At 33.2% G+C, this 22061-nt stretch overlaps 2 protein-coding genes across 3 annotated transcripts in view; one reads left to right on the top strand and one right to left on the bottom strand.

Annotated features, from left to right (window-relative positions):
- LOC143046204 (putative pyridoxal-dependent decarboxylase domain-containing protein 2) overlaps positions 1-11034 on the bottom strand; it is a 33135-nt gene extending 22101 nt beyond the window's left edge. For both annotated transcript variants that reach the window (XM_076219243.1, XM_076219244.1), the window contains exons 1-5: positions 10785-11034; positions 8633-8709; positions 7766-7840; positions 6625-6732; positions 5578-5733 (exon numbers count right to left, since the gene is read on the bottom strand). In XM_076219243.1, the coding sequence (XP_076075358.1) occupies positions 5578-5733; positions 6625-6732; positions 7766-7840; positions 8633-8709; positions 10785-11000 (632 nt within the window). In that variant the 5' untranslated portion in view covers positions 11001-11034. The remainder of the gene's footprint in view (positions 1-5577; positions 5734-6624; positions 6733-7765; positions 7841-8632; positions 8710-10784) is intronic.
- Positions 11035-11184: 150 nt separating this feature from the next.
- LOC143046205 (major facilitator superfamily domain-containing protein 6-like protein B) lies at positions 11185-21393 on the top strand. The gene is made up of 2 exons (XM_076219245.1): positions 11185-11271; positions 19300-21393. Exon 2 carries the CDS (start codon positions 19319-19321, stop codon positions 21209-21211), a length of 1893 nt encoding a protein of 630 aa, XP_076075360.1. The 5' UTR covers positions 11185-11271; positions 19300-19318; the 3' UTR covers positions 21212-21393.
- The last annotated feature ends 668 nt before the right edge of the window (positions 21394-22061 follow it).

Raw genomic sequence — 22061 nt, 5'->3', positions numbered from 1 at the left:
CATCTGAAAAGTTAGATTAAAGGGTGTTTGAAATTTCCGGATGTTTTGTCAATGGGGGACACATATTCGCCGTTTATACACATCTATTTAAAACCAAATAACCGCAGCTTTTAACAATTTTTATCAAATCAATTGCATTATAGATGAATAGCAGACATTTCAAAGGTATAAAGAATTCAAAATTAGGGCATTCAGTCAAATATTTACTTAGAAATACTTCTTTGAAATCGTGTTTTTTATTCAGGAAATTGTCCGAAAATCGTTGTCCGTTTTTCGGTCAATTTCGGTAGGAGCCGCAATTTTGTCTCAGTTTAAAAAAATATTATATTTGTTATAAAAATATAATTTACGGGTACATTTCTTCCATTTCAGCCATCCTTTGAAGTTTTTACACCTCAAAATCCTTAAACGGCGAAATTGTGTCCCCGGCAAAAATGAGCACCCCACTCTATAAATTAATCAAAGCGCTGTAAGCACTGTAGGCAGTTAACCAAAAACCAAGGCAAACATAATTATGAACTAGAGGCTCTAAAGAGCCTGTGTCGCTCACCTTGGTCTATGTGCATATTAAACAAAGGACACAAATGGATTCATGACAAAATTGTATTTTGGTGATGGTGATGTGTTTGAAGTTCTTACTTTACTGAACGATTTTGCTTCTTACAATTATATCTATAATGAACTTTGCCCATTAGTAACAGAGAACTATATTTGGTAAAAATTTACATAAATTTACCAAATTAATGAAAATTGTTAAAAATTGACTATAAAGGGCAATAACTCCTTAAGGGGTCAATTGACCATTTAGGTCAAGTTGACTTATTTGTAGATCTTACTTTGCTGAACATTATTGCTGTTTACAGTTTATCGCTATCTATAATAGTATTCAAGATAACCAAAAACGGCAAAATTTCTTTAAAAATTACCAATTGGAGGGCAGCAACCCAACAACCAGTTGTCCAATTCATCTGAAAAATTCAGGGCAGATAGATATTGACTTGATTAACAATTTAACTTCTTGTCAGATTTGCTCTAGATGCTTTGGTTTCATAGTTATAAGCCAAAAACTGCATTTTACCCCTATGTTCTATTTTTAGCCGTGGCGGCCATCTTGGTTGAATGGCCAGGTCATCGGACACATTTTTCAAACTAGATACCCCAAAGATGATTGTGGCCTAGTAGTTTCAGTGGAGATTTTGTAAAAGATTACTTAGATTTATGAAAAATGGTTAAAGATTGACTATAAAGGGCAATAACTCCTAAAGGGGTCAACTGACCATTTTGGTCATGTTGACTTATTTGTAGATCTTACTTTGCTGAACATTATTGCTGTTTACAATTTATCTCTATCTATAATAATATTCAAGATAATAACCAAAAACAGCAAAATTTCCTCAAAATTACCAATTCAGGGGCAGCAACCCAACAACCGATTGACCGATTCATCTGAAAATTTCAGGGCAGATAGATCTTGACCTGATAAACATTTTTATCCCGTCAGATTTCCTCAAAATGCTTTGGTTTTTGAGTTATAAGCCAAAAACTGCATTTTACCCCTATGTTCTATTTTTAGCGGTGGCGGCCATCTTGGTTGGTTGACCAGGTCACGCCACACATTTTTTAAACTAGATACCCCAAAGATGATTGTGGCCAAGTTTGGATTAATTTGGCCCAGTAGTTGCAGAGGAGAAGATTTTTGTAAAGGATTACTTTAATTTACGAAAAATGGTTAAAAATTGACTATAAAGGGCAATAACTCCTAAACGGGTCAACTGACCATTTTGGTCACGTTGACTTATTTGTAGATCTTACTTTGCTGAACATTATTGCTGTTTACAATTTATCTCTATCTATAATAATATTCAAGATAATAACCAAAAACAGCAAAATTTCCTCAAAATTACCAATTCAGGGGCAGCAACCCAACAACCGATTGACTGATTCATCTGAAAATTTCAGGGCAGATAGATCTTGACCTGATAAACATTTTTATCCCATGTCAGATTTCCTCAAAATGCTTTGGTTTTTGAGTTATAAGCCAAAAACTGCATTTTACCCCTATGTTCTATTTTTAGCGGTGGCAGCCATCTTGGTTGGTTGACCAGGTCACGCCACACATTTTTTAAACTAGATACCCCAAAGATGATTGTGGCCAAGTTTGGATTAATTTGGCCCAGTAGTTTCAGAGGAGAAGATTTTTGTAAAAGATTACTTTAATTTACGAAAAATGGTTAAAAATTGACTATAAAGGGCAATAACTCCTAAACGGGTCAACTGACCATTTTGGTCATGTTGACTTATTTGTAGATCTTACTTTGTTGAACATTATTGCTGTTTACAGTTTATCTCTATCTATAATAATATTCAAGATAATAACCAAAAACAGCAAAATTTCCTCAAAATTACCAATTCAGGGGCAGCAACCCAACAACCGATTGACCGATTCATCTGAAAATTTCAGGGCAGATAGATCTTGACCTGATAAACATTTTTATCCCATGTCAGATTTCCTCAAAATGCTTTGGTTTTTGAGTTATAAGCCAAAAACTGCATTTTACCCCTTTGTTCTATTTTTAGCCGTGGCGGCCATCTTGGTTGGTTGACCAGGTCACGCCACACATTTTTTAAACTAGATACCCCAAAGATGATTGTGGCCAAGTTTGGATTAATTTGGCCCAGTAGTTTCAGAGGAGAAGATTTTTGTAAAAGATTACTTTAATTAACGAAAAATGGTTAAAAATTGACTATAAAGGGCAATAACTCCTAAACGGGTCAACTGACCATTTTGGTCATGTTGACTTATTTGTAGATCTTACTTTGCTGAACATTATTGCTGATTACAATTTATCTCTATCTATAATAATATTCAAGATAATAACCAAAAACAGCAAAATTTCCTCAAAATTACCAATTCAGGGGCAGCAAACCCAACAACCGATTGACCGATTCATCTGAAAATTTCAGGGCAGATAGATCTTGACCTGATAAACATTTTTATCCCATGTCAGATTTCCTCAAAATGCTTTGGTTTTTGAGTTATAAGCCAAAAACTGCATTTTACCCCTATGTTCTATTTTTAGCGGTGGCGGCCATCTTGGTTGGTTGACCAGGTCACGCCACACATTTTTTAAACTAGATACCCCAAAGATGATTGTGGCCAAGTTTGGATTAATTTGGCCCAGTAGTTGCAGAGGAGAAGATTTTTGTAAAGGATTACTTTAATTTACGAAAAATGGTTAAAAATTGACTATAAAGGGCAATAACTCCTAAACGGGTCAACTGACCATTTTGGTCATGTTGACTTATTTGTAGATCTTACTTTGCTGAACATTATTGCTGTTTACAATTTATCTCTATCTATAATAATATTCAAGATAATAACCAAAAACAGCAAAATTTCCTCAAAATTACCAATTCAGGGGCAGCAAACCCAACAACCGATTGACCGATTCATCTGAAAATTTCAGGGCAGATAGATCTTGACCTGATAAACATTTTTACCCCATGTCAGATTTGCTCTAAATGCTTTGGTTTTTGAGTTATAAGCCAAAAACTGCATTTTACCCCTATGTTCTATTTTTAGCCGTGGCGGCCATCTTGGTTGGTTGACCGGGTCACGCCACACATTTTTTAAACTAGATACCCCAATGATGATTGTGGCCAAGTTTGGTTTGATTTGGCCCAGTAGTTTCAGAGGAGAAGATTTTTGTAAAAGTTAACGACGACGGACGACGACGGACGACGGACGACGACGGACGACGACGACGGACGCCGGACGCCAAGTGATGGGAAAAGCTCACTTGGCCCTTCGGGCCAGGTGAGCTAAAAATGTGGCAATGTTGCTTCAATTTTTTTTTAAAGATTTAAAAGAACAAACATTAAACATTCATATATAATTGTACATTTATGTTCATTTAATAAATTAATCATTAAGGCAAATAATTCATATTTTATCAAGGTTTTCAATAGCAACGTATATATCAAGTATATTTTTTTTTCATGGTCATGAGTCTCGAGTCAGCAGTGGTACAAATTCGCAATGATTGCAGTTCTTCTAGTTGATCGTAATTGTTCGTATTAGTTGACTGTTAGTATTTCAAGTTGACTTTAGTACGAGCTGGGAACAGTATATCTAACGTTAATATATATGTTCCTGCAAAGACTCACATTGTATTGGATTTTGACATTAAAATTTGTCAAAAAGTAATTTTACGTTTCTCACATTTTCAGTACAAAATATTTTCTGTTTTTTCATTCTTTTACATATATCTTTTAGTTTTCAATTCTAGTGTTTATATTCATTTACCATGCAAAGATGTATTTTGTCATCTGTCTGATTTTTTTAAAAGTTCAAAGATCGCCAAAACCCGGAATTACCCATATCCGCTTCCGGAATCGGATCCGATATTAGAATTTTCTTCTCATGTCAGCCATTTTGTTTTCAATGTTGTTTTTGTCAGAAACGATTTTACTCGAATTTACACCTTATTTGTCGGCGATTTTCTGTATAAAGCTAGCGGTTGAACAAAATGAACATCGCTGTCATGAATAATAATGCTAAAAACAAGTTTTGAGATCGTTTACTAGGAGACTTTGGTAAAAAGGTTTGCAAAGTTATTTTTTTTATTTCCTCTCAAGTCATGCATGTCGAGCGTACATGTAGCTAGTAACCAAATCGAAAGTCCGACTGCAAAAGTGGAAGTTCGCAGACCTCGGACAACCGCTAATTGAACCCCTGCCTCCAAATTGAAAAGATACAAAAATTTCGTCTTATAATTTAAAATTGCCGCCAACAGCATGAACAGTGGAACTTATTTTAAGACTACTGACGTAGTTGACTACGTATTGACGACAAACAATATTCCTACGACTTTTGCCATTTGGGAAATCTGAACTACTTGTCTTTAGAAATTTTCGGCGATTAAACATTTCATACATTTGTTCTTTGACAGCTTCGCCAAAATCTCAGGGGATAATAAACTACATAAAGATTCCTAATGTGCCCTACTTCCTATGTGCAACTTCAAAACTTTTGGATAAATCGACAATCATTTAAGGTTTTTCTGATCATATTTTTTGTAATCAAGAATTAAAAGTATGAAAAAACTGTCCAATTAGTTATGAATAACATAACATCCAGCTAGATAATAACAATGGCACATATTTCAGCATTTATTGGGTAGAACACAAATCTAGGGTGCTCGCATAAGGCAGCTTAACTGCCTAAAAACAAGGATGTGAACCTTTCATAATTTTCTGCTCATTCATAATACAGTATATCAATGATAAGCTAACTGTTGAATAGTTCTAAACTAGAATTAATCCTGTATTATTTCATTAAACATGTTATTGTGTATCTTATCCCTGGTCAAGTACATCAATTTCTTCATAACTATGAAAGTGAAACAAAAAAGTCATTTGTACTTTTTTAAGTATATTTGTCTATAGACACTTTTCTGTTGTTGTTTTTTTTTGGGGGGGGGGGGGGGTATCATTGGGTTGTTGACTAATAACCTATACTCCACATTGCCTACAATTAGCCAGACTGTTCATAGTCCAGTTACCGTAACACTATACCTGAAGAGTCTTGACAACCAAAGTTCACAGTCTGATACTATCTTAGTTGTGAATGTCTTTAGATGAGCTTCATCTAACGTAGAGACATAAGCTGACAGACTGTGGGCAGTAAGGGCAGCTCTGGCATGACTGTCTAATTCTTGTAACTTAGCACTTCTGAAATTAAAGAGATAGTCATTAATTTTGTTCATCAGAATAAAATTATTTCACCATTTTAAACATACAATTCTGAAATAGATCTAGGGATATTTGTGATTATCTTTTCATATGTGTTAGTTTATTGGGTTGTATGGTTGATGTCTTATTGACATTTATCATACCTCACTTTCATTTAATATAGAACTTATTAAATAATGCCTTCCCTTGCTTTCTTAATTCAAGCTTGATATGTTTGAGAGGAGCTAAATACTGCACATATTTATTAACTCCAATGTTTTATCAAAATTGTTTCATGATTTCTAAGAAATAAATTCAAACCCAAAACATTGTTAAATACATCATTTAAAAGACCAAGTAGTTAAAACCATCATCTCCTATAAAGTTTTCCTTTATCTTATTTATTTGCATTGTTGTTGTGTCTTAGGCAATGGTAAAAGTCATTGTCGAATTACTAGTTTCACAAAGGAAAATTGAGCTGTCTTTGTTTCTCCAAGTCTTATTATCATCACACTTAAATAACATAACAGGATGATAATAGTGTAGGGTTACTCTTATTGATTAATAGCACTAGCAGCAATAAATCTGAAAAGTCAGGACCCAAATTTAAGCAGTTGACAACGTAATTATTGTTCACATATTACAAACTTCATGCATCCTAACGAAAATTGAAACAAAGCTGTATATAAAGTTATCAAAGGTACCAGGATTATAATTTAATACGCCAGACATGTGTTTTGACTACATAAGACTCATTAGTGAGGCTCAGATCAAAATAGTCATACAGACAAACAGGTACAATTGTAGAGCATTGAGGACCAAAATATTCCAAAAAATTGTGCCAAATACGGCTAAGGTAATCCATTCCTGAGATAAGAAATATAAACTTACGACTTTTCCGCTTTCACTGCTACAGTGCCCTCTTCTTGGACTTCTTCTGCATTCCCAAATAATATCAAGTCTTCTACTTTATTCATGATTTCTTTCATTTCCTGTCCACTGAAAATCAAAACAGTCATGTTGGTTGTCAATCTAGAATATTTGAAAATGAATAACCAAATGTCACAGTATGGCTTTGAAAATTAAATATAGCATGACTAAATAAAAAAAACAACATGTAAATGTATGTATGTAAACACAAATGTCAACCTAGTGTATGAATAATTAAAAGTAAAATAAAATCAATAACGTGAACATTACTGTAACATAGATATAAGTATAGATTCAGCTCTTTAATCAGAAATATTTGAACCTCCTCCAGTCAGATTACATACCCTTTGCCTAGTCAACCCACTTACAGAGTCTAAGTTAATGTGTGCTAAATATGATTGTAACATTTGGCAATGGAGATTTAGAAAACTAATAAATCTATCAAACAATGTAGAAAAATAACTGATTACCAGAAAGCAAACGATATGCAAGACTGCATATAAACATATTTCAATGTAAGCAATTTTTAGTGTTCCTTTTAAGGTGGAACCTAACACTGATAACTCTGTAAAATCAGCTTAACGTTTTAATCACATAGTATAGTTAAGGAAATATTAAGCTTCTCTATGATCAAAACAAGGTATTTGACAAACTCTATATATCCAATGAAATTTTTGGAGAAAGTGTGTGTTTCAAGTTTTTTTAAATTTATATATTTTTTATCAAAGGGTCAATATAAATATTTTGTCAAAATTTTATGAAAATTAAACGAGCCAAATGGTTTTTAGTCAAGGTGTTTAGTACCACCTTAAATATGTTCAAGGAAGAATACTACAGGGAAATAACTCTAGTCTGAACTCATTTGGGACTGAGGTATTTATTTCACATCTGACAGAAGTTTGGTCTACACAAACCAAGAACTATTAAAGAAAATTAATTAAATTTTCTGATAATACTGACAAGCTTAAACAAATGTCTTGTCAATGCTGGGTTAAGTAAAGTCATTGAAAAAAGTTTCAAATTTAGCATGCATTCAGGATGCATGACTTCTATGCATAAATAAAGCATGAATACAATAAAATATTGGTTTCTAAATAATTACCCTCCTTTCAGGGCCTCAGGAATGTGTGATGTCTGTCTGTCTTTCAGCCTTTGTTTCCTCTGATCTTCCATGTCTCTGAAATCAAAGAAGAAGATTAGCATACACATATCTATAATATGACTATATTATTTACAACTTGTAATCTTTATGAAAATTCAAGTAAAGGGAAAAGTGGAACTGACATACATGTTAACTGAATGAATATTCTCAAATATGAATACACCATCAAAGTTAGAAAATCACAAAAATAAATCCATCAATGTACAATGTAAGCTAGGAAAGACTAAACATGATAAACGTATTCACAAAATATTTTTTTCAAAGTACCTTTTAAACTGGCAACATTTACATATTTCTCTCCATATTACTGTATGTAAAGCAAATCATATCTTAATGTGATTGGTGTAAATTATAGTCTGTAAAAGTTGATTATTATTACAACAGCTTATGTAACTCTAAAAGCACTTGCATAGCATTGTAAAAATTTAGCAAAGAATTTTTCTCAAATTGGTCATGGTAATGTCTTAAACTTGCAACTTTCACTTATCAGATATGTAAGCTTTTGTTCTGTATTAATAGTCACTGTGACTTCCAGATAAAAAACAGCAATAAAAACACTTCCTTTGCTTCTGGTCTTGTCAAATATATGTAGGTTTTGTAAAATAAATTAACAAACCAATCCCTTCTTTTATTGTAACACATTCAATATACATATTAGATAAGGTGATTTAGGTCAAACATATAGAGAGGAATATTGAGAAAAAGATACCCTTCACCGGAAACTACCCTAAATAAATGCAAATCAAAGAAATAGCCCTACTCACAAATAACAACAAACTTCATTAGTATGTGACTATGTATACATACTTGCTGATCTTGTCCAGTATATCTGTATTGGCCTGTACATGTCTGTTTAAATCTTTCATCATAGGATCCATAAACATCTGAAAATATTAGAGAAATAATATATATGTTTGCACTCTGGTGATTTCCTCAATAAAAGTCCATGTACATTGTAAATGCCAGTCAGAAATCCTAACAAATATCAACATTTGCAGACTATAACAGGCAGATCAGTTTGATAAGTACTATCATAATATGATAATAGTTAAAATTATACAATTTAAATAAAAAACAACAGAAATCATTAATAAGTTATACATTACTATATATTGTGACATAAGACTAATAATATTTTGTCAAGTTTGTTAAGGATTAACTACAGGAAATGATCATGACTGTTTAAGTTTAATATAATAACAAGTGAGCTTGTTTCTCTGGAAGTATGATTCAAATCAATTGGAATACATCAAAACAATAAACAGTGTCCTCCTTCAGCCTCTACAGCACTGCATGGAGGGATTATGCATCTACAATATATAGAAGTATAAAATTATCCCTCTGTAGAGGGATATATTTGTTGAGACTGGATTCAATGTAGAAAAATGGCAAATTGGCATTTTATGGTTATATTGACTATCATTTTATGTATCAATTATTGCACTTTACTAAAATTGGGATGCCCAGATTTCTGCTAAACTAAATTAAAAGTGACAGAACATGCAATCAATTGTGTACAATTTTTTGCGGCAGTATAAAAAAGAATTTTGGAAGAACCAAGCATTTATGCTAAAAATAAAACACTGAAATAAAACAAGAAAAACACCCAATAATCAAAGCAAACATTTACAACCACTGTACCTATCTGAACACCTGATTAGCAACAATAGGACAGTTGACCTTAAAATTCTGTTAAATATAATAAATCTGTTAATTGAGGTATAAATCATGATGACGGAAGTGTTTAATGGGTTCTCGACTCAAATGGACCCGATACTGATTATCTATTTCTTATAGAAATGATATCCCAGAAACTGGTCAGGTGAGGTAATTTGTTGTTTTTCAGTTTTTGGGACAGCCTATGTACATGTAGATATTACTCACATAAACGTGTGCCTTAAAGCTTCAAGTCAATAATTTCCTTTAACTTACAAGTTAGTCTATTCTATTCATTTTTCAACATTACAAATAAGATGAATGGACTTACATTTGTACTTGAAAAACAAAATACAAGAAGATCTTAAATGGAAGGAACAATTAACGAACACATGCAACAAAGCCTGTTTCACGCTAGGTTTCCTTAGGAGAAACCTACAACATTGCCTTAGGGAATGCCGGAAAACAGCATATATAGCTCTCGTAAGATCTATTAAGGAGTATGGATCAATTATTTGGAACCCATATACAATGTACCCAAAAAGACATCGACAAATTGCAATCCATACCAAAAAGGGGGTGAGATTTCTCAACAAAAACTTCAAATCAAGGAATGAAGGATGTATGACTACTATGTTACCAGAACTTCAGCTTCCGTCACTACAATCAAGACGACACCAACAAGACTGATTCTCTTTTTTAAAGTGGTTAAGGGGAAGATACCAGGGCTTCCTCCAGACGATCTAATAAAATTCCATAGACCCAAACAACAAATAAAAGCAACAACATTTGATAACTTTGTAACCAAGAACATTATAGACCAACAAGTCCATAACAACAAACGAGCGGTCATAGTTCCCATCAGTAAGACTGACCAGTACAAAAATTTATCTTTGTGCGCACTGCAGTAGATTGGAACCATTTAGAGGATTCGGTAGTGTGCGACCTACAACAGAGGAGTTTAAATCAGCACTCCTCAGCATGCGAAACTAATTTATGGGCAGACCAACCTGTCACACAATAGCCGAAAGGAATCTGTGATGTAACCATCCATATACAGAAGTGAGAATTACAGATGAGATACAGAAAATAACAGCTAAAATAATGAGCTAGCTTTGTATTTGTATATTTGGCCTCAGTGGCTCATCTTGGAACTAGCTTTGTATTTGTATATTTGGCCTCAGTGGCTCATCTTGGAGCCACCCCAAGACTAGCTCTTTTTTCTCAGGGGGATAGACTGTCAAAATATTTTTTTGAAAAATGCTTGTTTGTTATTAACATATACTTAAAAACTGAAATTAACCTGTTGAAACATCTCTTCAGAAGCACCCATTTCATTTGCTCCTGGTTTGAATTCTGGTTTATCAAATGGCATTATTGTTTCTGTAAACGAAACTTTCTTTTTAGACTTTTCTTCTTCTACATATCTATTCATTTCTAGCACTGGTTCGTCCTCCATACTTTTTTCTTCTACTTGTTTGGGCTCGACAAGTGGACGAGCAGATGATGCTTCGGCCATGTTTCCAGGTACACGCTGGCATTGATTGTCGTAAAATTGCGTAAATAAACAATTTAATCACGAAACAACAAATGTTTTATTTTGATTTATAGGTTATTGCATTGAAAACAAATAGAAACACTTACACCTTGATATATTTCACTATCATAAAGATGGTTAAAAACTTATTTTTTAATAATCTTTCAGATGTTTTACGACATATCCGTACACAGAACCGTTGACGTTGTGGTGTTGCTTTGCAAAAAAAAACTTTTATATAGAAATGACCTAAGTAAGTTTATAAAACACATGGTATTCACTTTCCTGCAACCAAATTACATGTTAAGAAAACAGTAATCCGTTGCATGGTCACACATTAAAAGTTAGTTTCCATTTTATTTAGTATGTTGACCAAACTTGTATTGTAATGTTTTGCCTTCGGCTAGGTATGGGACAAGAGCAAGAGGGTAGGAATGCCTTAACTGTCAGGCGTCAAACGTTCATTTTCGGATACCATGGCTACTCATTAAATTTTAACCTTGATTCATTAAAATATTCTTCTCGGAGGGAGAAATGCCCTTTAACGTCGGGCATCAAACAGTCATTTTTGGCTACTGTTAGTGTCAAATTGTTTATATATCCTTTAATATCGTGATTCATCAGAGGTCTCAAATGATTATCATTATCGTATTTTTTGGAAAAAAAATTAACGTGATTTGTCCAAATCAGTTGATGTTTTTATTGTCTAAACATGCTAAAAGAAATTGAATATACATCCACCATACATCAAAATTTACCGTTGATGTCATTTCATTTTGGCAAGATTTTTTACCGGTTTGTCATATTAAGAGTTCTCATCGAAAGAACAGAGATTCAACTTGGGTAGTTTGTTGTATTCACTTGATCATGTTGATTAGCTATAAATGATTGGCAAAAAATCTGACAAATGTTAGTTTTAGTTGTTCTGATGTTTTGTATTTGAAGATTTTATTGTATGAATGGTTTGTGTAGTTTCTAAGCATGGAGTAAAATTTTCTGCATGTGTATTTACAACTATGTAGTTTTGACTAAGATCTAAGTTTTTTGACTTGATGATTTTACCTTCTAAGTTAAATGCATTCTCATATGATATGCCCCAAAGATTTCGGTTTTGAAATCTGCGTCATCCAGTTCCTGTTATATGTCCTAATCTATCTTGCATAGTATGTCCTGTTGGGCGTCTTTAAATTTCTTTATAAGTCTGGAAACGACACTTCTAAAACCTGGTCATATTGAACATAGCTTCAGATTCATCCTGGTCTCAGTACCAATATCGTAGAGTGGTTGTATCGGACACAAATTAAGGCTAAGAAATAAGAACATCTGCTTGCAATGATACTTGTGTTGGAACACTAAATAGAAAACGTCACAACAACAGTGATGTGATATACATACATAGAAAGCGGTAGCAGGAACATCTCATGTGTATTCCAGAACAATAGCATTGCAACATTTGAAATTTTAACAATATTCATGAATGTGAAATTATATTTGAAAAGTTTGATTGTTCATTTTATCAAGAAATTAAGTTTAGTGGTGTAACTTATTCATTAAAAAAAAGAGCTAGCATTTGGTCTATTTAAATATCATAAATATGACATGTATGAAGCAGGTGCTATCTGATGAGCTCCATTCATGAGGTTTATTTTCAGTAATCCATACCTGTCAACCTGTGACGATGAAAATGCAGGTCATGACCTGCATTGAAAATTCAAATCTCAGGTCATAACGCGTACAAACTTTTTCGAGCTGAATTTCAGTATTTATTGTACATTTTTCTTATAATTTAAATCAAAGTTACCAAAACATCAATGCATGTTCACCTGGTTAAGTAATTTTAAATCTTATTAATTATTGTTTCATTGCACTTTTAAAAGATTTTTATACGACCGCAAAATTTGAAAAATATTTCGTCGTATATTGCTATCACGTTGGCGTCGTCTGCGTCGTCGTCCGGCGTCCGAATACTTTTAGTTTTCGCACTCTAACTTTAGTAAAAGTGAATGGAAATCTATGAAATTTTAACACAAGGTTTATGACCACAAAAGGAAGGTTGGTATTGATTTTGGGAGTTTAGGTCCCAACAGTTTAGGAATTAGGGGCCAAAAAGGGACCCAAATAAGCATTTTTCTTGGTTTTCGCACCATAACGTTAGTATAAGTAAATAGAAATCTATGAAATTTAAACACAAGGTTTATGACCATAAAAGGAAGGTTGGTATTGATTTTGGGAGTTTTGGTCCCAACAGAATAAGGGGCCCAAAGGGTCCAAAATTAAACTTTGTTTGATTTCATCAAAATTGAATAATTGGGGTTCTTTGATATGCCGAATCTAACTGTCATGACTGTGTATGTAGATTCTTAACTTTTGGTCCCGTTTTCAAATTGGTCTACATTAAGGTCCAAAGGGTCCAAAATTAAACTTAGTTTGATTTTGACAAAAAATGAATCAGTTAGGTTCTTTGATATGCTGAATCTAAAAATGTACTTAGATTCTTGATTATTGGCCCAGTTTTCAAGTTGGTCCAAATCGGGGTCCAAAATTAGATTTCATCAAAAATTGAATAAATGGGGTTCTTTGATATACCAAATCTAACTGTGTATGTAGATTCTTCATTTTTGGTCCTGTTTTCAAATTGGTCTACACTAAAGTCCAAAGGGTCCAAAATTAAACTTAGTCTGATTTCAACAAAAATTGAAATCTTGGGGTTCTTTGATATGCTGAATCCAAAAATGTACTTAGATTTTTTATTATGGGCCCAGTTTTCAAGTTGGTCCAAATCAGGATCTAAAATTATTATATTAAGTGTTGTGCAATAGCAAGTCTTTTCAATTGCACAGTATTGCGCAATGGCAAGAAATATCTAATTGCACAATATTGTGAAATAGCAAATTTTTTTTTAATTAGAGTTATCTTTCTTTGTCCAGAATAGTAAGCAAGAAATATCTAATTGCAAAATATTGTGCAATAGCAAGATTTTTTTTAATTGGAGTTATCTTTCTTTGTCCAGAATCAACTTAAATCTTTGTTATATACAATATACAATGTATATTCACTTTTTACTACCAACTGATAAATTATAATAAATAACATTCAGTGATAACAAGCAGTTTTTTTTACATCTTAATATTTTATGATATATTTAAATGAGTAGTTATTGTTGCAAACTCCATTAGAAATTTTAATTGAGATTAGTTTTGGAATAAGGGAAAGGGGGATGTGATTAAAAAAATTGGGTTCAATTTTTCTCATTTGAAATTTCATAAATAAAAAAGAAAATTTCTTCAAACATTTTTATGCCCCACCTACGATAGTAGAGGGGCATTATGTTTTCTGGTCTGTGCGTCCGTCCGTCTGTCCGTTCGTTCGTCCGTCCGTTCGTCCGTCCGTCTGTCCCGCTTCAGGTTAAAGTTTTTGGTCAAGGTAGTTTTTGATGAAGTTTAAGTCCAATCGACTTCAAACTTAGTACACATGTCCCCTATGATATGATCTTTCTAATTTTAATGCCAAATTAGAGTTTTTACCCCAATTTCATGGTCCACTGAACATGGAAAATGATAGTGCGAGTGGGGCATTCGTGTACTGAGGACACATTCTTGTTTTGAGAGGATTAATATTCAACAGCATAGTGAATTGCTCTAAGAGAAAACAAAAATTTTAAGTTCATTAGAACACATTCATTCTGTGTCAGAAACCTATGCTGTGTCAACTATTTAATCACAATCCAAATTTAGAGCTGAATCCAGCTTGAATGTTGTGTCCATACTTGCCCCAACCGTTCAGGGTTCAACCTCTGCGGTCGTATAAAGCTACGCCCTGCGGAGCATCTGGTTATAAATTTGTGTAACACAGTCTTATGTTCTTTACTCATAGTGGTGATGTAATTCAACCTCACACACCAAATACTAGGATATATTTTTCATAAGTAATTCTATAATGTTTAAAACCAGCTATTCAGCCATAAAACCCATCATTAAGTTTTCAGTGAAATTAGACTTATAATAAAATATATTAATACAGTTAAAAGAAGTATAGATGAACAAAATAATTTTCAACTTTTTTATTTAAATTGTATAAAGGTATAAAAATAATGAAAAGTTATATTTCAAAATGTATTTGAATTTTTTTTTTTAAGATTTAATCTTTTTCACCCCAAAAATGTACATATAAGGAAAAATTTTGAATGGTGACAAAAAAGGGGAAGTAAATCTAGTTGAAATATGTTTGTAAAACAACAGTGCAATTTATTTACGACCTAAAGCTAAGGTAATTGGTATTAATTAACAGTGTGTTTGACACCAAAGCTGTCAAGTGAAGCCATGCACTTAATGGGCAACTTAATTTGACAGTTTACACAGCTAGATGAACTTCCTGTTCGTGGAAGAATTACGAATTTGCTGGTATATCAAAGGAATATTACTTCTGAAATCAATCTCAAGGCTAAGAAATACGGGTAAAAACGGGTTTACCCGTATTTCTTAGCTAACCCGAAAATTCCGAAAATGACCCGTTTTTACCTGTATTTCTTAGCCTTGAGATTGATTTCAGAAGTAATATTCCTTTGATATACCAGCAAATTCGTAATTCTTCCACGAACAGGAAGTTCATCTAGCTGTGTAAACTGTCAAATTAAGTTGCCCATTAAGTGCATGGCTTCACTTGACAGCTTTGGTGTCCCGGGTGATCCCTCAGAATTGTGAAAATCTCGGGTCACACCCGCAGAATACGGGTCAGTTGACAGGTATGGTAATCTCATATGCAAATTTAAGGGTAATCATATGCTTCTCAGATACAAAGTTGCAGGGAATACATGGAATATGTTACTCATATACAAATTGTGGAATATTGTATAAATTGTTGAAAAAGTTTAATGCTCCTTAATGAAAAACAAGGGAAAATATATAAAAGAAATAAAAGAACATACAAAATAATTCTATCAACTACCATATTGACAAATCTTTTAGATTGTTCGGGGAAATTGGAATGAACCAAATTGACCCTTATACCATTTAAACTTCCTTTGGGAGCCTAATATGAGCTAGGTTTAAGCTAGGAATGTGAGCAATTCAGTCTACGAGAATAGAGACTATTTCAATGTTTTCAGCATGCATTTTGCAAATAGGTTTTCACTTTCAAAATAAATATTATTATGAATCATATAGCAATTGTTACTGAGAAGATTATATTAAATGCTCTAGGTAGGAGCTAAATATTCTTTCTCCATCTGAAATAATGAAAGAAATATATATTTCTGCTAGTAATTTCCAAAAAATGATAAAAAAAAATATAAAAATGTAAATCTTATTAATATTAAGTAGAGTAACCTTCCATTTATTAAAGAAATAAATATACATGTATGGATTTATTACATAAATGTGATGGGGAGAAAATGAAATAATGAATGTGTGGCACCTGAAAAATAATAGTACTGTTGTTTTATTGCCTTTTTGAGTAGCTTGAGATTTTTCATAGAATCATGGCTTTATCTTTTTTCATTACAAGTTCTTTTACCGAACACAAAATTAAAATATAAACTACCTAACTGAGCTTAGAGACAAGTGAACTGATAAAACACTTTTTCAATGAAGTTTTTCACATTTAAATTTCCTTACAAACTAAATGGTGACTGTTTTTATCCTTGAAATTTAACACTTCTCCTGAAGTTTTAATGACATTTTAATAGATAGAAAAAATCAGAAGACATCATCTGTATTTCAACATCTTTTTTATGCCCCACCTACGATAGTAGAGGGGCATTATGTTTTCTGGTCTGTGCGTCCGTTCGTTCGTTCGTTCGTTCGTTCGTTCGTCCGTCTGTCCCGCTTCAGGTTAAAGTTTTTGGTCAAGGTAGTTTTTAAAGCAATTGCTTTTATGCCGTCGCGTATGGCCATCTTTGTGACCCAGATCAGAGACTCCGCCCAGATCAAGCCATAGTATTTTGTTAAACAGGCTCCTGGTCAGTCATTCTTTAACACCTATGTATGTTTTCTAATGCAATACATAGCTTGAAACTTTAAAAAAAAGTTAGTGGATTTAAGAAGTTTCAGAATATGTTCTTGTAGATGTATTTTTGTATTTAAAGGGTCAACCGTTTGACTATCAAATAACATAGAAGTCCGAGTGAAAAAAAGTACATTTTTATAAATGCGATTCCGTTTTCCGCCGTTCGTACGATGTTTCAACAAAATATGGATTCATTTCAGTTGTTGATTTAGTATTGAAAATTTAACTGAATTATCTCCTAATAAATACGGTTTTTTATGTTTAATTTGTGTTTCTTTAAGAGGTCAGGTGCTCTTGTTCATTCATAAAATTATCGTTCATTCATACATTTATCGTAAAATCAAAATCACTACACAGGTTAATGCGTAGTGTCAAATTATTACCTGTAAGCTAAAAATAGACAAACTTTATTTGCGCAAATAATTTAGCGGAACGAAACCCTTGTTGAAAACACATAACAATAAGTTCGTTTTCCTTTTCTGTCAAAACTCCGTAATATTTATCGATCACCTTACTAATGAAATGGACCCGTCCAAACGTAGTAGATGCCAAGTCGGTCCAGATGAAGAGATATTTACTATTTGGAATTTTCTAGTTTATTAATACATAGATTGAAAAAAAGTACGTCTTTTTAAATATCATGCATACCTGCCAACTGTCACTATTTGCGGGGGATTTCCCCCATGGGGGCTCCCAAATTGAAATTTTTAAAGAGCAATTATGTACACAATATTAACAAAACAATTAATTTTACAATGAATTGAGGCTTATAAAAGTATGAAGAAGCCAAAAAACAACATTACACTGTATCTGAAGGCCCCCTTGAAGGTTTTTTAGGAGTATGGCAGCCATCTTGCACGCAAAACCCCCATGGGCATTTTGAAAACTTGGCAGGTATGATCATGATCAAAACTGGGTTTGCATAACAAATGTCAGATGAAACCATTATCCTCGTCTTTTCAGTGAACAAGTCTACTACGTTTGTTGACACTCGAAGGTCCACCGTGTTAGCAATTTTATTTCACATGTTTTCGAAATATTGAAGATCATTTTTCGCAATGTTTCCTGAAAATTGATAAATATCAAAGCAACGTAGAGCTGTTTGTTCTTGTTCGTATAATAAAATTGAGAATGGAAATGGGGAATTTGTCAAAGAGACAACAACCCGACTATAGAAAAACATACAACAGCAGAATTAAGGTCACCAACAGGTCTTCAATGCAGCGAAAAATTCCCGCACCCGGAGGCGTCCTTCAGCTGGCCCCTATACAATATATATACTAGTTCAGTGATAACGATTTAATGTCATGTTTGTCTGTGATGACCCCCCTTTTCGGGATTGCATGAGAATTGTAGTTATCTCGTACCCACATGCACTTGTTTCTATCCATAGGAAGGTCGACTATCCATATAAAACTATTTATATGGATAATCGACCTTCCTATGGATAGAAACAAGTGCCTGTGCTCGTACCGCATCAGAAGGACACATATCAACTGAGCAATAATGTTTGGAACTTAGTTTTAAAAATGATGACAAAGTAACATTATGAAAATATTTTTATTAAGCTGAAATATACATTTATTCTTTACATGTTTATGTCTTGTAAGATATTTTATTTCTTTCCCGTTTTTTAACATTTGCGTCTGGAAAGTTGAAATGTTTTAACTTAATCATTTGTGTTAATGGTTAAATATAAATTAATAATGAAAATTGTTAAAATTAAATCAATAAAGGAAATTATTACCAAGGAAGTTACAAACACTACCAGGGGATAATCCATGATGATTTCTTTTTGAGTTATATGTTTCAGCACATGTATATTTGACCCCAACTTTAGCCTGGTAAACGTGTTGTCTCCTTGTGAAATATAAAACATATTAAAAATGACTTTCTGCTAAAGTCTTTTATTTATATAAAGTTAAAACCTTCTTACTTTTAACTAGACAACACTCATGTCAGGTTTAATTCTTGTATATATGTGGATGAAAAATAAAAGTCCCCAAACATTAACATGGCAGCAATTGCTTTTACAGCCTTTAAGGCTTTGATTGATGAAGTTGAAGTCCAATCGACTTCAAACTTGGTACACATGTTCCCTGTGATATGATCTTTCTAATTTTAATGCCAAATTAGAGATTTTACCCCAATTTCACGGTCCACTGAACATAGAAAATGATAGTGCGAGTGGGGCATTCGTGTACTGAGGACACATTCTTGTTTTTTATATATATTAAATTTGAATAAAAGATGATAATAGTGCTGTATTGTTTTGTAGGTTGGTTGAAGACAAGCTGATGGATAAAATGGAGCTTACGGAACCAGTGAATCTGATAAAATCAGTGTTTGTATGCAATACATTCAACTTTTTGTTTGCTGCAGCTAAATCTTGTTTATTTCCATTCCTGACACTTTATCTTAGACTACTTGGATTAACTGCTACAGAGACAGGTATAATCATAGGTGCAAAGACAATATCGGCCTTCATTTTTGCACCACTATGGGCCTTGTGCTCAGCTAAGTTCCGAAAAAGGAGACTTGTTCTGATGTTTTCAATATTCATGATGGCTTTGACCTATCTTGGACTTACTCTTGTGATGAATGTTAATCATGCAGCCACAGCTTGTCCTGGGGATATTCCACCAGGGAATATGAAAGGAACCTTGAAGGAATTACTGCATAACATTAAAACAAACAGAACAGACATACAGCCCACAAAAACCCAATTACAATTAAATCAAACTGGTGACATCACTTCTCTAATGAAAACTTCAAAATCACCTCTGCAACCAACTGACCTCCCAATGACAACTACAGAGAAAGAAAAGAAGGTCAACAAAATATTTGATTATGGAAGAAAACTGCTTATAGAACTAGGATTGTCGAAGGCGGAAGTGGATGGCCTAAGCAACTCAGACATGATAGGTTTATTCCAGGACATGTTGACACAAAAGAATTGGCAGACTACCATAAGACAAAGTTTATCTCCAGAAGAAATGGAAGAATTCTTTACTTTCCTTGATCAAGCCGTGGATGCTATTAGTAAAGGGGAAATCAAAGTTGGAAAGAAAATTACAAAGCGTAGTTTAAAAGATACATGGCAAAATATCAAAACCAATTTAAAGTCATTGAAAACTGCATGGACTGTAAAAATAACTGAGGCAGAAGTTGAGGGTCAGATATTTTTAATTCTTTTGCTTACTTTAGTGTTTGGCGAAGTTTTTGCATCTCCCGTAGAAAAGATCGCTGATGATGCATGGTTTGAATTTTTAGAAAAAATTGACAATTTGGAGAAGTATGGAAAACAAAGAATATTTACCTCTTTAGCCTTCATTATTTTCCCTATCATTGTAACCTTGATAGTTGACAATACAACATGTTTATTTAGTTTGAGAATGCATCCAATATCACTGCACTTCTATATGTTCGGTGGATTCCTCGGGCTTACATTCCTGGTCGCATTCTTTTACCCTACCTCCAATTCAGAAAAGAGGAAGTATAAAACTAAAATCACTCATGCATTAAACTTGACCTTCTGTAAATGTGAAGGACTATTTTATATCTTAACATTGTTGATAGTTGGGGCTATATATGCTTCCTATAACAACTTTCTGTTCTGGCTGATTGAAGATTTACATGGAAAGGAATTAACCATGGGACTTTGTGTGTCTATAGCCAATCTGGCAGAGATACCAATGCTATTCTTCAGTGGACCACTTGTAAGAAAGCTTGGAAATGGTATGGCAGTTTGTCTATCAATGACATTTCTGGCTGGCCGAACCCTGTTCTACTCGTATTTATGGACACCTTGGGCAGTACTTCCCGCTGAGATGACTCACGCCTTTACTCATACTATAATGTGGTATGCTGTCCTGAGTAATCCAGTCTTCAGTTCAAATCCTACTGTGGACAGAGGAGTGAGGTCTGTTTTCTCCAGCATATATTTCGGTGTTGGTTTTTCAGGTGGTAGCATCTTATCAGGTATCGTCTATGATCATTATGGTGTGAACATTTTATTTCGAGCATGTGCAGTCATTGCAATAGCCTGGTGTCCAATATTCGTTATCATGAACCGATGTTGTGCTCGACCATCCGTAAGTGAGATTAAATACACCCGTCTGTTAACGTCAGAAGACGTAAACTCTGATAGTGATGATGATTGGTTAGAACATGCTCTCAAAACTGGATGAAGAAAACAGAAGGAATAAAAGAAAGAAGCATAATACATACAACTTCCATTTCATTTTTCATTTTTCAAGATGTATTTTTTATATTCAAAGTTAAGATTATAGACATTTTACATTGTTGTTTATGCTTTAAAGTAGATTATGCAGACTGTTTATTAGTCAGAGTCCAGGGTTGGCAAAAACCCGGGTTTTATGAGTATTGCCCAGCCCAGTGGGAAATACTGGGAAAACCCGGGTTTTACTGGGTTTTAGTGGGTAATACTGGCCAATACTGGGTAATATAAAATATTTGTCTGAGTTTTAAAGAGGATTCAGTGATAAACACAAATGCAATACATTTAATAAGATATTTATACTCTATTTTGTTTGTTTAGCATTTGTCTAGATTGGCAAACTGTAAATAGAAAGCAAATAAATCATTTTTTTCAAATGAATATAGCTCCTATTAAGAATTAACAATTACATGTATTAAAGAAAAATCACATTTAAATAATGTATATGTACTGTCACTAATTAATAAGTAATTATTCAGATTAGAACGCAGATTTGTTTATGTAACAATAATCAGTCCTTTCAATTTTATAAGTGTTAATGGCATGACCCTGTAGGGTGTTTATTTAGCAATATGAATGTATAACAATTAAAATTAACAATTCACTTAAACACTGCAATAAAATGCATTTTTCAAAGTTTGGATTATTGAAACAATACATGTACTTGGTAATTAAAAGGTATCTTTAAATGTGCAAATCTTGCACTCTGCCTACATATAAAATTAATAGAGAAGAGAGAATGAAATTGAATTTTCTAGAAACGACTGTCAACATGGTCAATGGTTATCTGTATAAAAAGT

Source organism: Mytilus galloprovincialis, chromosome 9 (assembly GCF_965363235.1).
Source record: "Mytilus galloprovincialis chromosome 9, xbMytGall1.hap1.1, whole genome shotgun sequence".
NCBI lineage: Eukaryota > Metazoa > Mollusca > Bivalvia > Mytilida > Mytilidae > Mytilus > Mytilus galloprovincialis.
This window is presented reverse-complemented; position numbering and strand designations above follow the sequence as displayed.